We start from the raw sequence: 26,667 nt of genomic DNA on the forward strand, positions 1-26,667 counted from the left end.
CACTCACAGTCATGTCCATACGGCCAAATCTGAAGCTGCTGTTGCCCCTTAGCTACAAAGTGGAGGCAAAAGATAAACTGTAAGGAGGATGCAGACAATACTGTGTATGTAGGTGCTTTCTTGTCTGGAAGATTTATATTTACTCCTGTTTATGCCCATTAGAAGGCTAATGGCTGGAATTGAGTTTGAGTTGGCAAGAAGTTTCAAGCTCACTTTTAATAATGATTATTATTAGTCAGTTATTTACTTACATGTTGTTATACCTTTTGGGCAATTGAAGGTCCATCTGTTATTTCTATAAATATAAATAAATAAATCAGAAAGTAGCATCTACTTGGAAGTTCATGATGGTGCCGGGCGTGAGTAAGTTTAATGCTAAATCTAATGTTGAACATATAGAAAAGTTAAGAGAAGGGGGCAAAATAGATTGTATTCATAATTATTATTTTTTTTTTTAAAAAAGCAATACATCGTTGGAGCATCCCCTGCCATAATACAAAAAATAAATACATTATAAGTGGCCAGTACAGTGAACAAATGGGGAGGTCATCTGCCTCACAGTACGGAGATTTAGGGTTCCTTCCACATTTCAGAAAGATGTCACATTAATTGAAGACTCTAAATTATCCATGCTGGTGTAAGTATGATTTTGAATTGTTGTCTATTTGTACCCCGTGATGAGCTGGCGACAGGTCTAGGGTGTACCCCGCATAACGTCCCTCGATGAACCTAAAGAGGACGAATACTTCAGAAAATGGTCGATAACACCGTACGGTGCTTTTGAGACTTCCCTGATTCTCCTAAAAAAATGTTGTTTTCAATTGAGCTTCATTAAGTACAGGTGTATGGGTAAAGTTGATGTTATGCTATAGGAATGTATATTTCTCAATGTCCCACACTTTAAAAAAAAAAAAAAAAGAATAAATAAATTCATCTATCCATTATCTGAACCGCTTATCCTCACAAGGGTCGCGGGTGTGCTGGAGTCTACACCCTGAACTGGTTACCAGCCAATTACAGATCGTGATTATGTGTCTTTATTTATTCAACCTTTATTTATCTAGGTAAAACAAAAACAAAAAAACACACGCACACACAAAAACAAAACACATGGATATTTTACATCATGTAAGAGTTCTAAATTTCACATAATAATAACAAAGAACATTTTTTCAGACCTTTAAATCCAATCAATTCTGTGGGAACCCCGAAAAAGGTGTCGCCATCCAGCAGTCGTCCCCAGCAACCACCACAATGTACAGTGTGTGCGCGCGCATGAAAGAACCAGTGATGTCTCGTGGCACACAATCAGACTCAGCAAATACGTTTTCCATCTTAAGAGGTTATTTTCACCATTGTGTGTGTGTGCGTGCGTGCGTGTGTGCGTGAGAAAGAGGAGGGAGCAAATAGGACGGGAAGAGAGATAAGTGCAGGTAAATTGCTTAGCAGGGCAAATACACAAACACTCATGCGTCCATCGACTTAGCTCGTAATTGCCCTTCAAAAGCAAACTTATACAAAAGTTTGTGAGTGTGTTTTGAAATGTTTTTTTTCACCCTTTGTAGGACTATTAGACATTTTTTGTCTCTTCCAATCAGAGGCCTGATTATGGGATGATTCTGAAAGATTAGCCAGAGTGATTATCATTTGGTGTGGAGGTTAAAAGCGGAAGCGTGAAGGCTGCAATGTGGAGTAAACTGTTTTGACTTGACTTTGTCATTACAACGTAGAGCTAAGTTGTTCAAACATATTGGTAAAGTTCTTTGAACGTATTGTAAAAACGTAGGCTAAATGCTGAAAACATTAAAAAATTTCCCCATAATGCCAAGAAATTTTAAACCAAACTTACTCAATTTTCACTATTGGTGAGCTTCGTCTTGTCCACCTTTGAAGTGACTGTATTGCACATTGTATTTGAGTTAACATTTGTATTATTTGAACCAGATATTTTTTTTATTTTGATGGTAGACAAACACACACACACACTCGATATCATATCTTTGCATTTCATGTTGTATTTGAAGAGGTCCAGTCGTACAGTGTACTGTGTATATATTGTGGTAGTCAACACCCTTCAATTTGTAGGTCTCCCAGGTAGTAAATGTATTGCAAGGACAAGTCATTGAGTACCAATCATTAGAAAGAATGCTTTTGGGTTTACTCTGACAGATTCTGTTGATTCTTATTGAAGCTTTATGGCCTGATGTACAAATACAACTCGAGATTTAAACAATTTGTGGTTGTGGGTTCAGGTCTCAAAAAAAAAAAGGTAAGCCAATGCGCTCAAATGATGAAAACTCTATTGTGAGTGAAAACTATTTGCATGGCAAGGGCACAAAAGAGCTGCGGCTTTTCCGCCTCTCTTCCTCTGGCGTATGTCTGCATGAAGATGATAACATTGCATATCCACTAATGAATGCACACACAAACTAAAAAATGAAAACATACAAACGCATTTATATGAATTTGAAAGATTTGCGTAACAGCTGAGGCCCTTGCTGGAAGGATTTCTTTACATGCAAAAAAGGGCAATGCAGTCAAAACGACCAATCTTCTGAGGTTAGGGGAGATTTTATAGATTGAGTGTGCGTGTTGAAACCGTCCGCTTAGCAGTGCACAAAGCTGCCCTTCATGCAAAATTCAGTAGGGATTCTCTGCATTGTCATCAGAAATTACAACTTAAGAAGCCGCTATCCTCACCAGTAACTGAGGCTCTCGAGGACTGAGTTTGAGACCTATGGACTGTTTAGTATCCCTACAAAATTACAAAAAAAATTAAGTTGTTTTGCTTGCTATTAATTCCACTACTTTTACCAATCATTTTGGTTTTTGCTGCGGTATCGTAGTTTCTGTACCGGTATCAAGGTACAGAGTCACACAAATGTTTTAAACTTTTTAACAATCCAATAAAACCAAGAGTGATGGAAGAAAAATATTATATTCATAGTAATTGAAACCTTAAAGGTGGGATCTTTCACTCAAAAATAAACACTTCATAAACACAAGATGTATACACATGAAATCCTTCTCAGACATCACCTCTGGGCTTCTACTTACATTAATGTGTGGTGGTGATTTTGTCATCAACCACAACACCCCCAGCCTGTACTTTGCCATTTTGTTGTGTTTTGCCATAAATGTTTATGGGACGTTTCTGGGAAAGTCAATGTTTACCCCTCCAGCCAATCACAGAATGAGGGGTCGCTGAAGGTAGGCGCAATGTTGACAAGGAGAGTGTGGGTGGGGGGGGGGGGTGTTGAGCCATGGGAGGAGTCCGTTTTGAATTGTTTGTTTACAAACGGAAATGGTCAAAACTTAAGACCCCACCGTTAAAACATGCCATTTACAATGAAACAATGACGGAATCACAGCTATCCCAAGTGAGATAAGGAATCTCAACAGCAGATTTCAATGCATTTGTACTGGAGGATGTCATCCATATTTTAAAAAAATCTAATTCGAAAAATTAAATAATTTTTTTTATATAAATATAAATAAAAATTATATATTTATATATATATGTTATTTCTTTGTTCAGCTTGTTTACTGAACGTGTTCTGTTTTTTTTTAAATTCTTTATTATATATTTTTTATATTTGTTTTTATTTTCACTTTTATTTTCACTTTTATTTTCACTTTTATTTTCACTTTTATTTATTTATTAAGTCATTTATTTATTTTTTTTAATTTTGGCAGTTTTGGTCCATACTGCCAGGTCGAAAGGTTATTCAAAGGAGGGAGCGGTCCTAAGCGTGTCTTGGGTTGGACTCCGCCATTGCAAACTACCTTTCATTGGTTAAGTGAGCGGCTCGGCGAACAAAGAAGTCTCGCCGGCTTGCATTAGAGAGCTCCAGCAATGGATGACTATCTTGTCCACTGTCACCTTGACTTGTTGTCGAGCGGTGACAGTGGACCAGATAGTCGTCCATTGCTGGAGCTATCCATGCAAGCGGGCGAGACTTCCTTCTTTGCCGAGCCGCTTAGGACCTCCCCCTCATTTGAATAGCATTTCGTCCTGGCAGTATGGACCAAAACTGATTTAATTAATTATATCCGTTTTTATTTTCACTTTTAGTCATATTATTTATTATTCATTTATTTAGTAAGTTATTTATTTTGATCCTCCATGTTTTTTAGGTTTCAATTACTATTAATAAAATATTTTTCTTCCATCAATCTTGGTTTTATTGGACTGTTAAAAAGTTCCTGTTTTTTTGGTGTCACCCTGCACTTTGTACAGGTAATATCAAAGTCTGAATTTTGGTGTCAAAATGACAAGTTAGTTAGTGTGGATTTTTTTGGGCTTCGTAATGCCTATCGCTTCAAGGTTTTGTCCTCTAATCGTCTATTCTCCTCACTTTCTTACTCTGACGTTCGATTCGTCGCTCGCTCAACACAGTACTGGCGAGCCTTGCTGTGGGATTTACCCGCATAAAACATTCATGTGCTGGCAGTGGCTATTCTTCACCGTGTTTTACAGCAGCAACAATGGAAGGCTAAAGGTTGTTGTCATTAGTCCATCGATTTCACCGTCACTGTAATCGTCGCCCGTGGCTGGACCTTACTGAATGTTTTTCTTTCCTTCCATCAGGCCGGTTAATAGATTTGCTGCAAATTGCATTTGGTTGAATCAAACCGTTGTATGTTGTGCTGCTTGTTTCAACAACTAACTGTTGCAAAAGCTGAGATTGCGTTAGCGGCTTGACAGATTAAAAAAAAAAATATATATATATATATATATGTTTATATAGATTTGGTGATGTCTAGCCAATTTATCTCCTTGAAACGAGAGGAAGGCTGATCCTTTTGATTGAAATGTATTTGAGTGGATGACTGTGCAGTGACAAACGTTTCAACACTTGAAAACACATGATGTAATCAAAAAGTAAGAATTAATGGTCAAAGTATAAAAGTTTTAATACTGTTTTGTTTGTCCTGTCATACTGAAAATACGAATGTTATCTTTTGAGTGTGTCTATCTTGGAAACTGTTAATGGCTTGTGATCTTTCATTGCCCTCCCACTGTTGCTCTGGATTTCTGACTTGAATATAAACGAAGGATGAACACAGAGAGAGAAAAGAATAGCTTGGGGCGAGGAGGACAGTGTATCTCATTAAATGGCTTACATTACACTGCCCTCTCCAGGTGTGTGACTACATTGCTGCCATATGGGTCAGGGGGCGTAAAACAAAGTGTGTGTATCAATGAATTTCAGTTTGACACCTTTCAGAACACAAAAGGACATAAAAAACAAAAAACTCAACAGCTGAGAAAAGTAATTGGAAGTATTTTCAAAACTTTTTCAAAGCATTGAGATTCTTTTAGAATCACATTTGCATGGAGTACTCTTTCAATTACCTAATTATTATTGTGAGTGAAATTTACATATACTTAAATTTTAGTTTGGATTGTGTTGCAAATGAATTGTGGTCACACTGGGGGGAAAAAACTTGCTATCTTACAAGAATAATTTTTTCCTCATCAGCCAATTTTACTTAATTGTTCCGATAATTATTGTTTTTTTTAATAACAAATAATGTATTTTTTCATGCCAGTAACATGTAACGACAGGCAAAACAATTAAACACTTTTCCAGTAGATGGCAGAAGTTGCACTTACAGTATGAATCCACCTATTGCCATCTATTCAACAGAAAATAGCTTTATGTTCAACTGAGTAAAATTCAGACAATATCATAATTATTTCAGTGTAAAAATGGTACCTTGATGTAAGAGTTGACAGGTTCATAAGTCAATTTACTCATAATTCAAACGATTAAAATAAATTGAACTATCATTAATCAATTCTAGCCCCATCCAAAACATATTTAAATTTTATTTTAATAGACCTTTTTTGTACAATAAAACACAATAAAATTAAATTTTAAGAAATCCATTATTCTTATAAAATGTAAATTCTGTAAATTGGAACAAGCAGAGTCAAAATAGCAACAACAAGTGTTTGTGTGTCTTTGATTCGGGAACATGGCTGGTTAATCTTCATGTAAGCGTCTGGATGTGACTTGCGACTAAGTTACCAGCTGTAACTCATTGCTAAATAGGTCACCGGCTGTTTTATTTATCATCAAGCAATCACACTATGATGTGTTTTAGTGAGCTTATGTCCAAAGTAAATAACTCTGTGAATAGTATTGATTATTCTTCCATCAGCCTATCCATATTTCATACATACAGTAGTCTGTACACATTTCGCACTGATCTGAATATATGACTGGATAGCCGATAGGCCAAGACTTTTTAAGCCGCAAGGCCGCCATATTGCTCCTCCCAAGAAACGTTTCTCGGCATACAATCCCATAAATTTACAGTATCGAAGTTGGAGAACATTTGAAAGAGCATGATTTATGATGTTTTCATTTGTTAAACATAAACAAGAGGACTTAAGACATTTTACAACTTGCCCTAAATACATCTATAAATTATTTGCTTAATGATGTTTACAGGAGGAAACTTGTATATTTTTTATTAAAGAATTATAACTGTAATACAACAAAAGATGCCTCTGCCAAATCTAATATTGGGGTTTAAGGAACTGAGTGATAAAAGAAAAAGGGGGTCTTCAAAGCAGCATTATTTATTTTGTTATTTATTCATTTTACTTGTTAATAAAATTGTGACCACCCGGCCACAAAACCCCCACCCGGCCACGGGCCCTATACTAACTGCCTACGTGCTGTATATGTCTAATCTGTACGTATACCGTATAGTTTATACAGTAGTCTGCTCGTGAGATGGGAGGAGCAAGATGGCCGCCCTGTCGCTTCAACGGCTTGCACGGGCATGTATGGGCTATCGACTATCCAGTCATATATTCAGATCAGTGATATTTCCTCGTAAACAATGACTTCCTGACGAGAAAAAAAACAATCAGTCAATTTTTGGGATAAATTTTTTTTCATGCGAGGTTTGTTGGTCAAATGATTTAACTGCATTAAAAATATCCTCAAAAGCTAATGATCTCTGCAAATGGCACTTATCTAATTGGAAACACCAGCCAATTTTGAGCATCATTTGTCAATGACCTCCTCAGTGTCTCCTTTGCACGCTCATGCACACACATGCGTTCTCTCTGTTGGACGTTTTAATCAGTTTTGAGGGGAATAATTGCTCAGGTAGACGTCTAAATATGGAGGTGTTTCAATTACGTGCTGTGTCTGGCTTCAGGCCAAATTATGCCTCAAAGAGACTAATCAAATGTGACGTATTAACCCCAACATTGTATCATCGTGCGTACATGTGAATGTGTGTGTGGGCGTGTGTGAGTGTGTGTGTGTGTGTGTTTGAGATGACAACAGATCAGAAAGTCTCTTGGGGTGGCTTGCAGATGTGCTGCACCACATCTTAAAATAAGGTCAGGCTAAAGTAGGATCCTGCAGTAAGAACTTCACACACCTTCACAAAGTCCTTTGAGGTCCAAGGGAAGTTCATTCTTATGGCACAATGCTGGAGGTGTTTTTGTATGCTCCTCTTCATAGCATCCATTGCTATTTCCAAGCTCGATACCAGCATTTTTTTAAATTTTATTTTATTTAATCTGAGTGACTCAAAGGGAATCGTTAGTGTTACTGCGGTACCTTGATGTTCGACCACAATCCATTCAAATAGTTGATTGATTGGTTTGAACAAAATAACATAAAATAATATGTATGGAATCAGAGGCCAACTTGTCTCTATGCTAAAAAACAAAAAACTAAAACTTTAACAGGCTAGGGCTGCAGCCATTGAATATTTTGATGTTCAAATTCTATCAAACAATCAGATATTTAAATAAAATTTAAAATGTATGATGTATGCTATTGCATTAAAAAAAACATAAGAAACGTTAAAATACATTTTTAAGAGTGATGGACAAAGTATTGAACATATTTATTTAGTATTACACATTTTTGGGTATGGATGAGTTAAAAGCATCACATCAGTGAGCCAATAGGAACACACGTTGTGCACTGTTTAAAGAGTATTTCAAGATGGCGGAGAGCAGCCAAGCTACTGGTATGGATTTAGCATAAAACTGAGATATACAGTCTTGTGAACTTTTTTGTAATATCGCCAACCTCCCCACAATATTGTGATATGCAGAAATGCATAAAAGTGTGCCAAACAAATCATGCGGTGACCCTTAATGAGACTAGCCAAAAGTTGCAACAACAAAAATGAGGAGTTCTAATAAATGTTAACATTAACAGTCACACCAGTAATACAAAACCTTAAGACATAACACTTCTTGCATTGTATCTTCTGGCAACACGTCATTTATGATGACATAGTAGGAGGCACAAAAGCTGTATCAAATATTCTTGGAATCACAGCTGTTTCAAGCCTAAGCAAAGTCATTGCAAAGAAGTACAGTGACGTTGAAAAAGCGTGTTTATTTGTAAAATATTGATCTTCCATTTTTGTCTCAATACATGACAAATATTCATTCTCTGGCTTTCTGTGTGAGACAGTGGCAGACACACAAGCAGCCATAATGTGTCGCTCCTCTTTCATCGCTGATTGAACCCTCCGACTACAAAAGGTGTCTGGCCTGAATATGTCAATGTTTTCTGAACAGCTATGCAGCCTGTTTAATTAAATATGGTCGTAGGTGTATGCAAAATATATGTCGAGTGATGCAGACTTTCATCAATCAACTGCCCTTTGCTCATGACAGTACACGCGCTCAAGCATCTGTCTAACCATGTCGCGCATTCAAATTCTTAAAAGGCTAGCATTACTGTTTTTAAACAACGGTGACTGGCAACCATGGGCGACCATGCAGGGCCCTGTTTTACGACAACAATTGCAAAATCATACCTCAGTATTATTTTAGGTGCCAATGAAGTCTGCTTGCAAGTGATGACTTGCAGATTGATAAGTCTCACGGGGTTGTTTTTTCAGTGGGAGGCAAAGAAGCTTCAGGTCTCATTTCAACTCAGACACGCATAAATACTGCCACCGGCAAATCAAACCCTCCTTTAGGCTTTTTTTTTCATCCCCAGCGTCCCCTTTACCAACGCCTCCTCCTCTTCATTTCTTCCATCTTGCTTTCAGACACTGTGAATGGGATGCACAATTGACATGATAACTAAGATAAACTGAAGCTTTTAAGGCACAGAAATTGCTCTTTCTGTTTACCTTTGAGGCAGAAACTTCCTGTTCTGACATTATTGAACAACAGTGATGAAGACGCCAAGGCGACTCACCTGCCGTCTTCGTTTGTCCATTTCTTGTTGAACTACTGATTAATCTTCCTTTACTCAATGACAAATCTCACCCTATCATCTCTTTGCATGGAGTTAATCTGTTTTCTACCCCTTATTCTGTTCATCACGTGGAATCCGTAGTTTATCCCAGCTCACTGAGCAAGAGGCGAGGCACGCACCTGGACTGATTACCTGTCAACCACAGACAACCCTGTAAACTCACATTCACACCAATAGCACAATTGGCAATTTACAGTCTTCAGTTGCCCTCGCGTATATGTGTTTTTGGACGGCAGGAGGAAGCCGGGATGCCCATAGAGAACCCGCACAAACGTATCATGAACATACTGTACATCCTAGCTATCATAGAAAGGTCTGACAAGGCGTATATAGTAAGCAGGACAAGGTAAGCTAAAAAACAGTTGCAGGGATTGAGATCCATCCATTAACTTTCGACAAGTCGTTAAGACTCGAGGACCTGTGGTATTTGTGGAGGCTAATACACTGCTGCGCAACTTTGGTTCATGTTGTGATGATGTAAAGTGTTTAAATCCTGTTTAGATCATACTGTACACTTCTGTATACAGCTCACCTTTGGCATAGTTATAAAAAAGCAAGTATGTCTAGGCTTCAGGTGGCCTATAAAGATGCTCTGCGAGTGCTTTTAAGAAAGCCACGATAGGCTAGTGCAACTGAGATGTTTGTCTCTGTGCGAGTGAACACTTTGCAAGCTGTACTAAGAACTTTAATGTATAGTTTTATTGGTAGACTGGGAAAGTCTCAAAATTAAATTTTGGTGTCACTCACAAATATTCGATGTAGTGCAATTCGATACGAGTCAAACATATGGAAACACTGGTATGCCTGTCTTCTTAATGTGTAACTGTATATTTTTTTTTAATCTTTGTATGTTTTTTTGGTTTAGTTTCTTTGCTTGTTTTGTTTGTCTTTAAGAGTGGACCCTAAGTCTGGAATAAAATTGAATAAAAAATAATGTTGCAAGCCCAACGTTTTTTGCTCCCACGAGCGATCCCCCCTCTTCCCCCTTTTTATGTGGTGAGCTAAGATCAAACCTGCACCCTATGGCAGAACAGTACACAGTGCTACCAGTGAGCTTAAGTTCTGGGTCCTTCACGGTAACACGGTGAAATCCACCTCCCATTTGTTGCGCAATGAAAACCGGACAGTTCCATAATTCTTATTTTTTTAAGTCCCCAGATGACAGGATTTAAAAAATTCGACATGTCCAGGTTGCTACAAACTTCCACAATGGGAAACATTATTCTGCTAATACAGCACCAGCATGGAAACAAGAGTTGGAAACATCTTCCCGCTCTTTAAAAATGAAATAAAAACTGCTAGTCGATTGAATGGTAGCCCCACTGTTTGTGTTTGTTTCTTAACAATGTTCATGGGTCAATGTGACCCGTTCTAATGTTTAATCATCAAAAAATATTTTAATAATAGTTTGTAAAAAAAAAAAACATAATAATAAAAAATAAACAAAGATCAGCAACTGTGCTTTTGATTAATCATAATTTAAAACATAAAATTAAACTATCAAGTCCATAGCGCATGTTGCACAAATGGCAGTTTTTAAATGAATTTTTAAAGTACTGTGATGAGATATGTGAGTGTGACAGATGCCACAGTTGCATCCCCACTGAACAGAATTCCAAATACAACACACAGGCTTAGCCAGATTGCACCTTCAGGCTGTGTATTTGCTTGTGCATGTGTGTTGATGATACGCCCGGGGAGAAACGAAGGCCACATCTGTGACTTTGACCGCCGTAGCTGACTTTGCCGACTAAAGTCCTCTCTGTTGCTTCTCCTAATTTTGTCCTTCCTACCTCCCCGCACTCCCTTAGATTCATCATTTGTTTTTCCGATTTGGCCCCTTGTCCTCTCTGTTGCTGTTATTTTCTCCTCGAGCTCTTGCCCTCCCCGTCTCGTCTCAATTCATTACTCTCTTCCTCCTCCCAAACTAGTGTGTCTAGTACCCCTCCTCAAAGCATCCCCCCACCTCCATCTTTTCCCTCACTCAATGCCATCAGTGGCCCAATTAAGCGTGGGGAGGGACGCAGCGGGAGGAAAGCCTGCGAAAAAGCGGGGAGGAAGACAGACAAAAGAGTGGAGACAGTTTGAGAGTCAGCATCTGGGAAGAACAAATAACTGCCAGCGCCATCCTGCCAGGTCACAAACACAAGCGCACAATGAATTGTCCGAACTTCACCTGGAACTTAAACAACCTTTGACAGGCTCTGAAGTGGCGGCGCCGGGGGCGGAACGGCAAGTAGACAGCCCCTGCTCCTTCACGCTTACCATTCCCGATGAGGGAACGCGGGGAATAACAATCCAGCCTCTGTGAAGAAGAACCAGCAGACGGCTGCTACGCGTTCTCAGGATGGCGGAGTACCGGCATATGGAGGGAGACTGAAGCGAGGAGTTGAAAACAAGAGGGAGGGTGGCGGACGTGCAAGATTTTTGCCTGTCAGAATCAGAAAAGAGAGAGGGGGAAGGAGGACGATGCATCTGTTCTTCCGAGAAAAGTGGGAGGTGGAGGGGCTGCAGACAGTGGGCATCCTCCTGGTGGTGTGCAGCTCTCTCAAACTGATGCACTTTTTGGGGCTTATCGACCTTACCACAGCAGGTAAGATGAATGGTAAGCTAAGCAAGTAAGGGAGGGGTACACGCCCCGAGCTACAACAATGACAAATAATGCTTGTAACAAGGTTTGACAGGGAACAAGTAGAAATGTACATTTCATAGCTCTAGGGCACTTCATTTGGGTGCTGTTTTACATATGGGAGGCTCAAAACCACTACAAAGCACAATAATAAACATGCTGGTCAACTCAACCAATTAAATAGTAAATAAAGTATATCTTGAACATATTGCATCTCTGTTGTTAGATCATCATTAGATTATGTTGGTGTTGGCACAAAACTTCTCACCATATCAGTTCTTATCGCTGCGTCACTGCTGTAGCAAGCAGGCGGGCCACTTTGCAGTTTGATTTACCATTTCTGAGCGAGTATGCCATCATCACGAGTGACGACAGAAGTACTGTGACACGTGGTCGTTATATCATTGCAATTTCACAATTGAAATTTGGACCTCTCTTTTCCCATGTGGCTGTAATAGCTTCCACTCTCCTGGGAAGATTTTTGACTTTTGATTTGCAGTGTGTTTGTGTGTGACATTTTTTTATTGTACCTGAGTGACTACGTGGCTAACAACCTCTGTTCTCATTCATACAAAAGACAGTTTGATCTTGATTGTGGGTTCTTCCACAAGAAATATCTCTATTCACACCTTTATAAACCTTGCTTTGTGCACAGGGGAACAGAAAAAGGCCTTTGCCTACTAGGTTGGAAGCATAGAATTCTCTGAAGTGATAAAGAATAAAGGGGGAATAAAAGTTGAATGGCAGGCACCTCTAGATTCATTTATGTACGTGCTTAAATAGTTTAAGTGTACTCTAAAAAGTAAGTTAAGAGTTTGGAAGGATAGAAGTCGTAAAAGATCGGAAAGGACATGTCACTAAATCAATGAGGAGACTGCTGAAAATCATCCCTCTATCCATCCATCCATTCCGTAGCGCTTGTCCTTATTATGGTCGTGGGTGAGCGGGAGCCAATTCCACCAACTTTGGGCGCGAGGCAGGGTACACACTTGACCAGTCGCCAATCAGTTGCATGGGACATATAGGGGACATTGACGGATACGTACAGTATAACCGATGATACACATTTTATGAATTATCATGTTGTGCGTAAAAAAGAAATAACCAATTTGTGACTTTTTTTTTGAAATACAGTACAGGCCAAATCATACTTTCTTATTCAATGCATTTGCTTTATTCTCATGACTATTTACATTGTAGATTCTCACTGAAGCCATCAAAACTATGATGAACTGATGTCAAGTTATGTATTTAAAAAATAAAATAAAAATAATGAAATAACTGAAACCTTGTTTTATATTAGGGATTTTTCAAAATGGCCATCCTTTGCTTTGCTTACTTTTTTTGCATACTCTTGGCATTCTTACCTCTGGGAACTCCTTAAAGACTGTTGGAAAGCCCTTTCAGGACACTTCCTTTTGAAGCTCATAAAGAGAATGCCAAGAAAGTGCAAAAAAGAAATCAGCGAAAAGGGTGGCTATTTATTTTATTATTTTTTTGCTAAGTTCATAACTCCACGTCTTTATTAGTTGTCGTCATAGTTTTGATGCCTTCAGTGAGAATCTACAATGTACATAGTCATGAAAATAAAGCAATGTAATGAATGAGAAGGTGTATCCAAACTTTTAGCGACGCCCACCCTCTGTAGAAAGCTTCCGTTTAACCATCTGGTGTTATGGTTTGAAAAAGCGACAGATCTGCAGATAAAGTGAAAGATTTATGGACTGTAGCTGCCCCAATAGCCACAGCTGGAGTCAAGAACCAATTGATCCGTAACAATGGTAACCGTTGTAGCTTTCCATTCAAATGAATTCAACCAAGACAGCCAAGTCACAGAATTTTTCAGATGAAAGTGAAGTCTTGTGTTTCTCACTTACCGTATGGTGTCGTAGTGGTTCACTTGCCTGTTGACTGTGCGGGCAGTCAGTTCCCACTCAGTGGTGTGAATGTGTGTATGAATGGTTGTCTCCATATGTAGCGTGTGATTTACTTGCAACCAGTCTATAGTGTGTTCAGCATTTTGTTCATCCAGCTGAGATCAACTCCAGCTCACCCATGGCCATGAACATATAAGCGAAATACCAAATGGATGGATAGATATAGCCACCTTTTTAAATTAGAATAGCAGTACTTGACTTTGCTGTGCTACTTTTATCATAAAAAGTTTGAGGCTGGTTTAAGAAGCAATACAGTCAATGTTTGGTCCCGCTCATCCGGTCTTAATCTTCAGCAGTGTGCTGTATCAACACGCTCACCTCATTCTCTTTGCTTTGTGAAACTCCTCAGATCTATGTGGTTTATAAATTGAGAGGCTCCTTCAAAATGAATATAGAAGAAATGTGTTTGCCAAGGAGCTATAATTAGAGTTGATGATTTTGTTATTTCCTAAAGTAGAGTGAAGTTGTGACGGCCTGTCAGTGTGAACCTAGTTAGGGGACGTTCGGAAATACGCTCAAAGTCTGCACTACACTGAGAGTACGTACTCTGCTCTCATTCATTTTCTAAATGCTCCAGTGTGTTGTGTTAGCAAGACTACTATTTTTTTTACCGTTTAAAGTTTACCTACAACTCGGCTCAGTAGTAATCAACTCTGTAGCCCACGCTGTTAGCTAACGTCAGTGTTAGCCAGCCTAACCACCACCTGGGGTATATTTCACAAAGCAGGTTTAGTTAGAACCCTGGGTCAAGAAACCCTTAAATGTGTCAAACTCTGCGTCTTCCGTTTCAGAAAGGGAGGCAACTGAAACCAGAGGAAAAGAGATAACTCTAGCCTGTTTCATAAAAAGAGATCGTTTAAGCTCTCGGTCAGTTAACATAGCAACATTGTCCACGAATCAAACCTAGTCGGTGGTTGGTTTTTCACAATGAACCTCAAGGTTTTCTCTGTTTCCGCCTCCTTTCTGCCACACACGACATTTCATTTCCTCATTCATAAACATAAAGTCCCCTGCGGCGAGTTTTTAAATACGCCTGTAGTCTAGAGCGCAAAGTCCACTTTTGTCACGAACATGGCATGTCCTTTTGACAATGACCCTATTGATGAAGGCGCCGCAATATTGCGCAGAGAATTAAATATTCGTAGTGAGATTGTTATCAGGCCGCGCATAGATATGCTGGCATTTCCGGACAGTTATTTTTTTGAACGGTACCGTTTCACATCACAGTCCATCATCTACATACACAACTTAATCCGTCCTTACATTTGCAACATTACCGGCACCGTAGTCATGCGCTAACACCACAGCATATATTGAGTGTTGCGCTCCGCTTTTTTCTTATAACCATTTGAATAATGTTTTTATATTTCATCTTAAGTCAAGTGCGCTTCTCCCCGCAGGATTGCATCTAAATGGAATGAATTAATAAGATACATTTCAACAGGTTTCCCCTGTAATATTATTGTGATTGCAAAGGACTACATTTAAATGTACGCATTGACCCAACACCCGAGCAGCGACGTTCTCCCACGCCGCCTTCCTCTATGGTGAGCCGCTGCAGTGTTGCACTTTTTTTTCTGGAGACTTGTTCAAATTTGCCATATAATCGCATTAAGATTTCTAGTTGAATCGGGACTCCATTGATCTGGTCTTTTTAGTGTAGTGGTAACGCCAGGTGGAACTACTCTGCGTTGATAAAACTACCTCAAATCAGCTGTCCTGGAATTGAAAACACAGAGTTTCGTCTCTCAGTGTATGCCAACTCGCTGTTCAGGGTTAGTCTCAGTGTTTGTTCAACGTGCTTTGTGAAATGGATCCCTGAAGAAAACACAACAGCACATCTATGATTGCCAACACAAGTAACATTGTTAGAATATTTATTATAGCATGCTATCACTAGCTAGTACGTAGGAGATTGCAAATGCTCCTCGGGTGGTCAGCGAACAGCCGCTGGAGCACTTTCAATCGCTATATTGAGCAAATGGTAACAAACTAAATGCATAATGAACTTTTATACACGAGCTGCAATGACCACAACTGACACCCAGAGACTTAATCCAGATGGACTAACCTGAGCCAACACTCTCATTCAAATGCTTATTGGAGGTTTATCTCTGTATTTTTCATGATTTTTTTGTGTATTAATTTTTTTTACCCCAATGCATTTATAATAGTTCCATTAGCCCGTCGGTTTCACTCTTCCCTTCCACTGTATTAATTCTACAATAGGAACTGCTCACCAGTTCATTATCATTATTCAAACGGTTATAAGGAAAAAAACGGAGCGCAACACACAATATATGCTGTGATACGGCTGGTAATGTTGCAAATGTAAGGGCGGATTAAGTTGGAGGAAACCACCAGTAATGTCAAGTCCATGTGTTTTGTTGCTTAAACTATACCACTAGTTCTTTCCGATCTAGTCAAAAAAGCTAGAATTTAGTGAAAATCACTAATAGAGCCTGAAAACTAATCCCTGTACGATGATTTACCCGGAAAAATACATGAATGGTATATGTTAATTATTTTATTTGACGCTCACTGGGCTAAATGTCTTAAAGCAGTTGTACAAGAGAAATGACAGCAGCGGCATGCTTTCTTTGATTAGACACATACGTCTAAAGGGATCAAGTGTTTCTATGCATATATTTATTAAAATCAGGTTAATCCCTGAGAGAGGCCTCTCTTTCCTAGAAACACTGATTTGTGCCATAGCATATGACAAGGTACAGCTTATTCCATGATTCCCGGAGGTGGGAAATCCAGAGAAGAGGAGAAGGGTTGTTTCTGGGCAAATTTGTCACATTTTTATTATATTTGATTGTCCTAACAAGTGTGCCTAGAGACACTGTGACATTTTTCACACTGTTTCTCTACTTGAGTTGTGTGCTAATAAAAAGATGTAATGATTCATGTAATCCGACTCAATGACATGTGAAATATAATGATATGGAAAACTCTAATGAATGCAGAGCAGTGCTGCTTGGTGTAATTTAGGCACCCATCGTGCTCAGTGGAATGCATTGTTTTGAATCAAGATGGCTCAGTGAGGTTTTTTTTTTGTGTTGCTGAACAGATGGAGCATGGTCTCACGAGAATTTAGTACCATTATGTACAAAAAGTAATTAGCTGAAAACGAACAGAAATCTATTTAAATCACAACGATTAAAAAAAAAACATTTCTTTTTATCGATTCAACCTGAGGCAAAAACTTGCCTTGGTCCAGTATGAATTTAAATATACTGGTTGTTTTTGCTGTCAGGATACTGTCATGCTTTAATAGTCTTGTGAAAAACTCGTCCACCCCCTCAGTTCTTTGACGTCTTAATGGATCCCCACTGGACCTCATCAGTTCCTCCTTTTTTTCTCAATCAAATTGGACTTCACTTTTGTTGCCACTGCTGTTATCTTGGTTGATTTATTGGCTATTATAGTACCCTGGCAATATCATAAAAACTTCATTGACTGGGTGTTGCCCAACAGTATGTTCTCAGTACTCCTGGAAAAGTGAGCAGGAATGAGGGCTGCATAATGCATGAAAAGGGGTGTGGTCTCAGTAGCCCTGCGGTTTGTAGCGTGCTGTGTGCATTTGGCAGTGAGGAATGAACAGCGCAAGGGTATTGAAATTCACTTCAATTAGCACAAGAATCTTTCTGGACCATTCCAGATAGTAACCGGGCAGATTACCAATTTATTTTCATAAATTTTAAAAGAAATTTCCCAGTATTGAATTGGCAAAACAAACATAAACAAATAGAATAAAAAGTTATAAAATCTTGTGCACTTTGAGTGAAGTGTTTGATCTCCAAGCAAAATACAAGTGAGTAATTGGTGGAGTAACAGTTAACAGTAATGAGACAAATCTTGTAGTTGGCCAGGTTGGCACACAGCTCAGGAGGGATTTCTTTACAGAAACCCTCTAAATCCTTCAAGGGTCTATTTCACAAAGCAGGTTTAGTAGAACTCTGGGTCAAGAAACCCTGAAATGTGGGAAACTCTGCTTTTTCCGTTTCAGAAAGGGAGGTAATTGAAACCAGAGAAAAAGATGTAAATAGCCTGTTTCATAAAAAGAGGTCATTTGAGCTCTCGGTCAGTTAACATAGCAAAATTGTCCACGAATCAAACCTAGTCGGTGACAGGTTTTTCACAATGAACCTCAAGGTTTTCTCTGTCTCCGCCTCCTTTCTGCCACACACGAAATTTCATTTCCTCATTCATAAACATAAAGCGAGTTTTAAAATATGCCTATAGTCTATAGCCACTTCTGTCACGAACATGGCATGTCCTTTTTGACAATGACCCTATTGATGAAGGCGCTGCTTTATTGTGCAGGGAATTAAATATTTGTCGCGAGATTGTTATCAGACCATCATCCACATACACAACTTAATCCGTTCTTACATTTGCAACATTACCAGCCGTATCACAGCATATATTGTGTGTTGCGCTCCGTTTTTTTTTCTTATAACCGTTTGAATAATGTTTTTATATTTCATTTTAAGTCAAGTGCGCTTCTCCCCCGCAGGATTGCGCCTAAATGAAACTAATTAATAAGCTACAATTCAACAGGTTTCCCCTGTAATATTATTGTGATTGCAATGGACTATATTTAAATTTACACCCGAGCAGCAACATTCTCCCACGCCGCCTTCCTCTCTGGGGAGCCGCTGCGGTGTTGCACTTTTTTTCTAAAGACATGTTCAAATTCGCTATATGATCGCATTAAGATTTGCAGTTGAGAGGGGTAAAAAAAAAAACGGAAGCAGAGGACTCTGCGCTTCCCTGTTTCCATAGTGACTCGACAAATCGGGGCTCCATCGATATGTACTTTTTAGTGTAATGGCAATGCCAGGTGAAACTACTCTGCGTTGATGTAACTATCTCAAATCAGCTGGCCTGGAACCGAAAACGCACAGTTTCTTATCTCAGAGTATGTCAACTCGCTGTTCAGGGTTAGTCTCTGTGTTTGTTGAGCATGCTTTGTGAAATGGACCCAAGGTTTCTTGGCAGCCACATATAAACTCGAACCTTTAGCTCCCTCCACAGGTTTTCTATTGTGTTGCATTCTGGAGACTGAGTTAACCACTCCATGATCTTAATATGCTTCTTGAGCCTGTACGAGGGCTGCACCGATACCCGCATCAGTCTTGATACTCTAGATTTCGACTTTTACTAGGACTCGAAAAAAAATACTACAACTTACTAAACTCTAGTTTCTTCTTCATCTCTTTCATCTTTGTTTCTTATCTACTTTATATACAGTACTTCTTTGACAAAGTGCCTACTGTTCAAAATTCTATGTGGCAACTTGGCAAGCATTCAGGTGGATGTTAGAATATCAGGAACAGTGACGCGTCTGCATTCGGGGCCAGTGGGGCCAGGCCCCACCAGATGGCACTGTTGAGCACTATGCATGCTCATAATTGGTCTTTATAGCTAATAATTTATAAAAATAAAAATAAATCTTATCAAGAATAATAATATTCAAATAAAAACAAATTATGTTTGTAAAGTATTTTAGTTATAAACGTACTGTATATATATGTATAACACAAAGCCAAGTTCAATGGTCTAATTTTCTAAACAGGAAGGACATGAGTGTGAGTTGAAGTGGATGAGCCACTCAAATCACAGTGCACATGTCCCAAGCTGCTCTCTAATACACAGCCATGAGGCCACATTAACTGTGCCCATCATCCAATTAAAATACAGGACTGATGTCACGTGACCCAATCAACACACGCTCAGTTTTGGCGGACGGCAGGAAGCTAGATTGGTTTTCATCGGGAGCAAAAAGACTACAGTATACGTAATAGCAAACCAAAAGTATGAATGAAGTAGATTTGTTGATGACATCATCGCTCAAGACAGAGAGGCAGTGGCAGGGGAAAAAAACAATGCAGCAGTTATGAAGGAAGCTTGTGGCTCAAGTGGAGGTGAGATTTAGCAGCACTGCTTGTGGAATGTGGACAGCACACTTCAGTAAATTAAAGCAAAACGTCTCCATGTTCTGAATTTGAAGCAGCAAATAAAATCTGGACAATAAAATAAAGTAAAAGCTAGAAACTGAGCTGAGGAACAGCACTGGTGAGTAGCATTTTTATTTTGATCTAGGGCTGCTCAATAATGGAAAAACATAATAATCCTGATTATTTTGGTAATAATTCAAATCACGATTATTCAAACGATTATTCTTTGGTACAAAACTTTTTTTTTTAAACATTTAAAAATATTAAGACAAATCAATTATTTGAAACACTATAATTATGTAAGTTTCTTTTGGAGCAAACAAGATTTATTAAATTTGTCATTTTAAAATTTAAAAAAAGGTGCAAACATATATATATTTAAACAACTCCAAATGAGTATTAATAATCTTTTATTTTTGTTTACGATCGTGCTAATTGTGGAGTGTAATTGTAATTGAGTGTAATTGTAATTGCATTTCGATTAATTGCCCAGCCCTATTTTGAACCATTCGAAGGTTTTATTCATAGCCTTAATTTGTAAGGCTATGAATAAATGGTAGGCTACTTCATTTATACAGCGCTTTTCCACCGGATTGTGTTTTTGAATTAAATTAGAATTTATTGTGTAGGCTTTGCTGCTTGTGGATGTAAAGTGCCCCCTTTTGTGCCTGACTCAACTTTTCATGCCAGAGACGCCACTGGTCAGGAATTAAAAGATTACTCTAAAAGGTGTCCTATTAGAGATAAATGTGCCATGATCAAAAAAAGTTAGCTTTTTGTGCTTTTGTGCAATGAATAAAACAATGTTTCCATCCCAATTACATGACAAAGGGGCATTATCACTATTATTTACTACAGTATATAGTTATCAATGTAACTTTTGGCACTAGTATCAGTGAAAACAAATTGGTGATATTTTTACTCAAAAGCAGTTTGGTGCATCCCTAGTCATGCACTGAAATTTCTTGCAATTATGTACTAATGTACATGCTTGCTCCTATTTTCCTTGACTTCTAATTTCAAAACAAGTTATCCATCAATTCATTGGTGAAAAAAAATCAAGTTAATCAAATGCAGAGGCAATTATGAAATATGATGAGGCGATTAGACACTCCTACGGTTTCACAGTTATAACAGTCCCTCTGAGCGTAATCATAGCTCTGATGAGACACCCCTGGTCGAGATCATTTAGAGCAGGGGTCACCAACCTTTTTGAAACTGAGAGCTACTTCTCGGGGAACTGATTAATGTGAGTTTGATACACACTTCTGGCGGGGGTACGGGTAGCCGGGTGGGGGGTGTCTGGGGGTTGGGGGGCGGCGGGGGTGGGTTTTGGTGTGTGGCGGGCGGGGGTGGAGGGAGCAGGGGTGGGGGCCGGTGGGGTGCCTGGTGGGCTTGCCGTGCCCTATTCTGCTGCGTTGGGCTTGGGGCACGGGCCATGTTGGGGTGGGGGCTGCTCCGGGCTCCTGGGCTTGCTCTCCGGCCGGTGGCTCCTGCAGGGTTGTGCTTTGGCGCTGCCGCGGCCTGGGGGGCCCTGGGGGGTTGTGCTTGCTCTGTCCTGGTCGGGGTCGACGGCTCCCCTCATGGAGGGGGGCTTTCATGCATGCCAAATCCACCACACCAGCATCTACCGAAAATCAAACACAATCTGCTTCTTCCTCTGGTCGTTGAATCGGTGGAGGCTGATGTCTGTGGATTGAAGGAATATTAAATTACTATATTAAGTGTAATCTTTGCGTGTCCAAAATAATTGTATTCAGGATCTGATGAAGAAGTTTTCTTGCAAGAATTTATTTAGAGGCTTCCAAAGACACCGTTAGGACACCACATCTGAATGCAACGTGATGACCCCAAGAGTGTGACAATTTACAGAACATCGACTCATTTATACAAAAAAGATAAAAGGTTCCTCCTCCCGGCTCTTGATTGAACAAAGGGCAGACATGTCATCTCCTAGTGAACAAATGTGTAATGTTGTTAGTAAGCAGACGTTTACATACAGACATGTTGATTCCAGGTTGGCCAAAGGTGTAATCTTATTAGTAAACAGACATTTACATACAGTTCCCCTTCTTGACTGGGGGAACAAATGCAATTAGGATCTAACCCCAGACTTTTAGACTCCAATGCCAAAAGGCTCTAAATAACATCATGCACATTCCTATCTTCAATAGCTTTGAGGGTGAGAGGATAAAATAAAGTTCACAAAATCATTATTCCACTGTATTCTATTAAACACTCATGATTATATCACATTGATATGCCTATAAGTAAATTAATAAACAGTAAAACATCAAATTGAAAATATTAAATGTCTTCAGGATCTCACTCGGCTTCATCTGTCCATCCTTCCTTTCCTCAGTCTTTTCTTTGGTCTCTTGAGGTCTCCCTAATTGGTTGGAATTTAGATGTTTCCGGGGTTGGTGAAAGATTCTGGTTGGTAACCCGGTGGGTAGTAGGTGATGTCTGGTTGGTGCTGGATTTCACTTTTCTTTCTTTTCTTTGATCCTTCCTCGGGTCTCCTGACAACTGCACAACTCTAACGGGATTCTGAAGTATTCGGTTTAGGTGAACAAAATGGGATTTTTAATAGGTTTTAGGTGAATTAATGAGCACACACGCACACACATACTCACGCACATACAAAAAAAGAAAAAAAGGGGGAAAAAGAGAGAGAGCAATGATGACATGTTGAATCGGTAAGATTATCGAATGAACAATACTGAGCTCTCAGAAAAAAAGGGGAAAAAAAGTAGTCGACTTGTGACTGTTGCGATGGTACATTGTGTGATTTAAAAAGAAAGAAAGAAAGATTGTGGTTGAACGTATATGTGCAATGACTTTGCATGTACGGTGAATGCGCTTCGGAAACTGGTGGGGCTCCGTGCATCCAACAACCACTGGTCTAAATGATCTTGACCAGCAAATTTTAGACCACTGAGGTGGCACGCCTATTACTGCGGAAACTAGGTAGTAGAATAACAGCACTTTTTGGGTCCATGTTCACTTAAAGTAGGCACTGGGCAGTCTATTTTATCTGTGTATTTGTACCGGTATAATATAGTGTTGGATCTTGGAGGTGGGTATAACAGTGTAGCAAATGAAATGTCACTGGAAAGTGAAATGATATTCATATTAACCAGTGTGGGATTGGTTTCTAAGGTTTTACGTGGATCTCATTACTGAGCCGGGTCAGCAGGCAATCATAGAGCATGTTAGTGTGTTTTCACGCATCTCTGGCATGATGATGTATGTGCGTGTTTTTTTTTTGTTCTTTTTTTTTGCATGTACTGTGTATAACCAGTGTTTCTAACCTTTGTGCTATGGTTGGTGATTACAGGCAATCCTTCCAACAGCCAAAGCAAAAAAAGTATAAAGCAGCGATTCCTCAAGCTGCTGCCGTGCTGCACGCCCTCGGCCGCCCCCTCAATCAGTCAAAGCAAGTCCTCCTTTACTCTATAAACGTCTTTACTTTATCTCTTGTGTCCTGCCTCTCTCTGGGATTAACACCACACTGACGCTCACACGTTTGGGCTGCAATGGCCCAAAATAAACCTCTTGGGCATCAAATTGGATATGCGGCTGCCTGATATGTTGTGCAGGGAATACAGAGTACCTTTGTCATTTTTGGTTTTGGTGGTAAATTCTGTTTGTCACTGAAATTTAATGCTTTTTATATTAGGCATATTGTGTTCATTAACATATGAATTCTAAGTTTTGTACTGTATGTTTGAAAATGAGAGAATGCGGGATTGGATAATTTTTAAAAAATATTTTTTTTTGAGAGAGAGCTCAGTATTGTTCATTCGGTAATCTTACTGATTCAACGTCATCATAATTGCTCTCTCTCTCTTTTGTGTGTGTGTGTGCGTGCGTGCGTGCATACTGTATGTGCTTGTGTGTGAGTTTGCTCACTAATTCACCTGAAACCTGTTAAAAATCCCATACCCTTCACCTTAAACGAATCAGAGTCCCACCAGTTGGTAAGTTGTCAGGAGACCAGAGGAAGGATCAAAGAAAAGATGAAACTAAGTGAAATCCAGCACCGACCAAACACCACCTACTACCCACAGAGTTACCAAACCAGACCCTTTCACCAACCCCAGAAACAGCTAAATTCCAACAAGTTAGGGAGACCTCAAAATAAGTGCAGAAAGACTCAAGAAAGAAAGGAAGGAAGGATAGATCAAGCAAAGTGAGATCCACAAGCACCCGCCTACACTGATTTAGCAACCAGAGGGAGAAGAAAATTCTGTTTGAATTTCTGTAGATGCTAGTATAGTTGATCTGGCATGCATTAGATCCCCCACCAAAGAGGGGAGCCGTCGACCTCGGCCAGACAGGGCAAGCACAGCCTCCCATGGCCCCCCAGCTTGTGGCAGCGCCAGGGCACAACCCCACCCACCACAACCCATCCCCCACCGCCCCCCAGACAACCCCCTCCACCCCCAGCCCCTCACCGACTGGCAAACTTTACCCCTACACCATGGATGTAACCCCACCCAGTGTGCATACAAGTGTGTGTGGTGCATTAAAATCGGGAGCGGGTGAGATGGAACAGAGGGAAATTATATCCAAACTGTAAAAATGTATACCCTCAATTAGTTATCATAACTTGTTTTTACAATTTACTTCCACTTAATTTTGTGAGTTAGTGGCATTGCAACTCAAGGTTATAAGCCATTTCAATGAAATGTAAATTTAATGTGTTAACATAACTTAACAAGATGAGTTTTCCCGCCATGTTTTTTTTCATACTCGCAATGCATTGTGTTCTATATTAATCCAGTTGCGTGAGCATTGATGTTCACTACTTTTCAGAGTGCATTGTAGGTAATTTTGAGTGCCCTATTTTCGCTCCCTGGACATTCGGACACCCCTACAAAATGACGTGATCCCTCAGTAGGGCGCACATCCAGACACAGCCTTGGAAAACAGGCTGCGGGTGAGAGCCACTGTCATTATTAGTCCAGACACGGGATACAATTTGAAAATTTTAGTTGACTTAATTTGTAATTTTAAGTTCAATTGCTGCCTTATAAACATGAGTTAACTTAACTTGAATTTTTTAAAAGATGAGTTAACTTGTATTTTTAAGGCAGCAATTGAACTTATTTTTTTAAGAAGAACTACCCTAATATTTTTAACAGTGCACCCGCTTCCCAAAAAATGGATTGTGTGCGTGTGTGTGTGTGTGTGTGTGGTGCATTAAAAAAAATAAATAAATAGGAGGCGTCTCAACCGTTGCATCCCCACCCTGACGCCCCCCACCAGGATAAATGTTTACTTTTATAGCCACTGCCCGCGAAGTGGCACATTTTTTGAAAGTTATTGCTATAGTTTAGCATTCATCTCTACCGTTATAGCACCGTTTTTGTATGGTGAACAGACCCCCTACCCCCAATTACAGATCATGTCACAATTGTGTGTCATTGAGCAAAGTACTTGAGATGTCAACATATATCTAAAATGGTATCTCTTTCTTTAATTTTGAAAAAGAAAAAAACTTTTTTTTCCTTTTAGATCATCAAGTTTACGTGCTCAAGGTGTGTAATGTACATTAAGTACAAAAATAAAGATTTATTGAGTAGTGGATTTTGATTTTTTTTTTCCTATTGGAAAGTCAACTTCCTTTGGCATGTGTCAGAAATGTGCATCAGAGTAGTCTTGAGCATTTTGTTGACAAGTTTGTGGTGATGGTGTATTTACTATTAGTATTTAGTATGGATTTTTGTACATGGTTAATGACAGACTTGGGTGTGATATTTAGTGAAATGTTGGCCTTTATTTATGTGCTCAGTTTTATTTTATACCCTTTGTTTATCTTTGTTTTATTTTTCAAATTCCTCCTCAGTTTTTTTCCATGCAAGAGTAAAAGTAAACATTTAATTATGAGGCCTCATTTATTTTGTATTTTAATATTTAATTTTACTTCAGTTCTCAATTTCTAAATAATTTACAATGAAATGCACATATTTGTTTTTTAAGAAATGACTGTAGTTCCACAATTATGACTGCAGGCTGTTTATTGACTCAACTGCAGAAGAGCGAGGCCTTCACACATAATACAACCAGTATATTAACTGGAGTTTAAAGCAAAATAAAGTGACTATTAGTTAGAAATGCAGATAAACCCGTAGCTTCATGGAAACAAACATAGACTCACACACAACATTGTGGAGAGACGACATACACATCCGAGTCTACTGGAAATGTAATTTCCATTCAATATGACTTCCCTATATACCACAAGATAATCTTCAAAACTACACAGGGGGGTTGTTTACAATATTTCCCAAGTCCTCCGCACTTAGAGATCCTGATGTTTTGTTTAGCAACAGTATTCAAGGGGTATTTAGCTCTTTAACCCTATAAAGCCTGAACCATGAAATATATGAAGGAACATTCTGATTATTTGTAAATAAAGTATTTATTGGTCCTTTTGAACAAACTTTTCTTTTTTAAGGTCAACTTCCACATATGACTTTTGATTTGTGTCATATTTGATACATCCGGTCACTATGCTAAATTTGTACATTTATAACTGTCAAAAATAAAATAATAAATAGACATATCACACATTTTAGTATTTTCAAAAATCAGAAAGAATATTCTCACTATTAAATAAGTATAGGTCTCTCCATTCTCAATTGTGATCTTACAAGGTCGTTGGAAAAGCCATCAACTGGGTGATACTGCCCTCTAATGGATTATGCTTGCAATGCATTTGTCAGATTATATACGTCAGGGTTTTAATGGGGAAAAAAATATTATACTTGTGAAATAGAGGGCTCAAAATGTCTTTATTTAATATGATACGTTTGCTGTTATAAGGTTAAGTACATGTGAACGATTGCACTACTTGG

General features: G+C 39.0%; 1 protein-coding gene across 7 annotated transcripts in view; it reads left to right on the plus strand.

The window, feature by feature from the left end:
• The window catches only part of LOC144061975 (A-type potassium channel modulatory protein KCNIP2-like), a 119,009-nt gene that overhangs the window by 84,835 nt on the left and 7,507 nt on the right, over positions 1–26,667 (plus strand). The window contains exon 2 of one of the 7 annotated variants that reach the window (XM_077582943.1): positions 23,142–23,244. The exons of 3 other annotated variants lie outside the window; for them this stretch is intronic. In XM_077582943.1, the coding sequence (XP_077439069.1) occupies positions 23,142–23,244 (103 nt within the window). Of the gene's footprint in view, positions 1–11,270; positions 11,872–19,725; positions 19,769–23,141; positions 23,245–26,667 lie in introns of those variants that run through there. 3 more of the 7 variants (XM_077582944.1, XM_077582945.1, XM_077582949.1) reach the window with 3 other exon arrangements.

This window comes from Vanacampus margaritifer, chromosome 12 (assembly GCF_051991255.1).
Source record: "Vanacampus margaritifer isolate UIUO_Vmar chromosome 12, RoL_Vmar_1.0, whole genome shotgun sequence".
NCBI lineage: Eukaryota > Metazoa > Chordata > Actinopteri > Syngnathiformes > Syngnathidae > Vanacampus > Vanacampus margaritifer.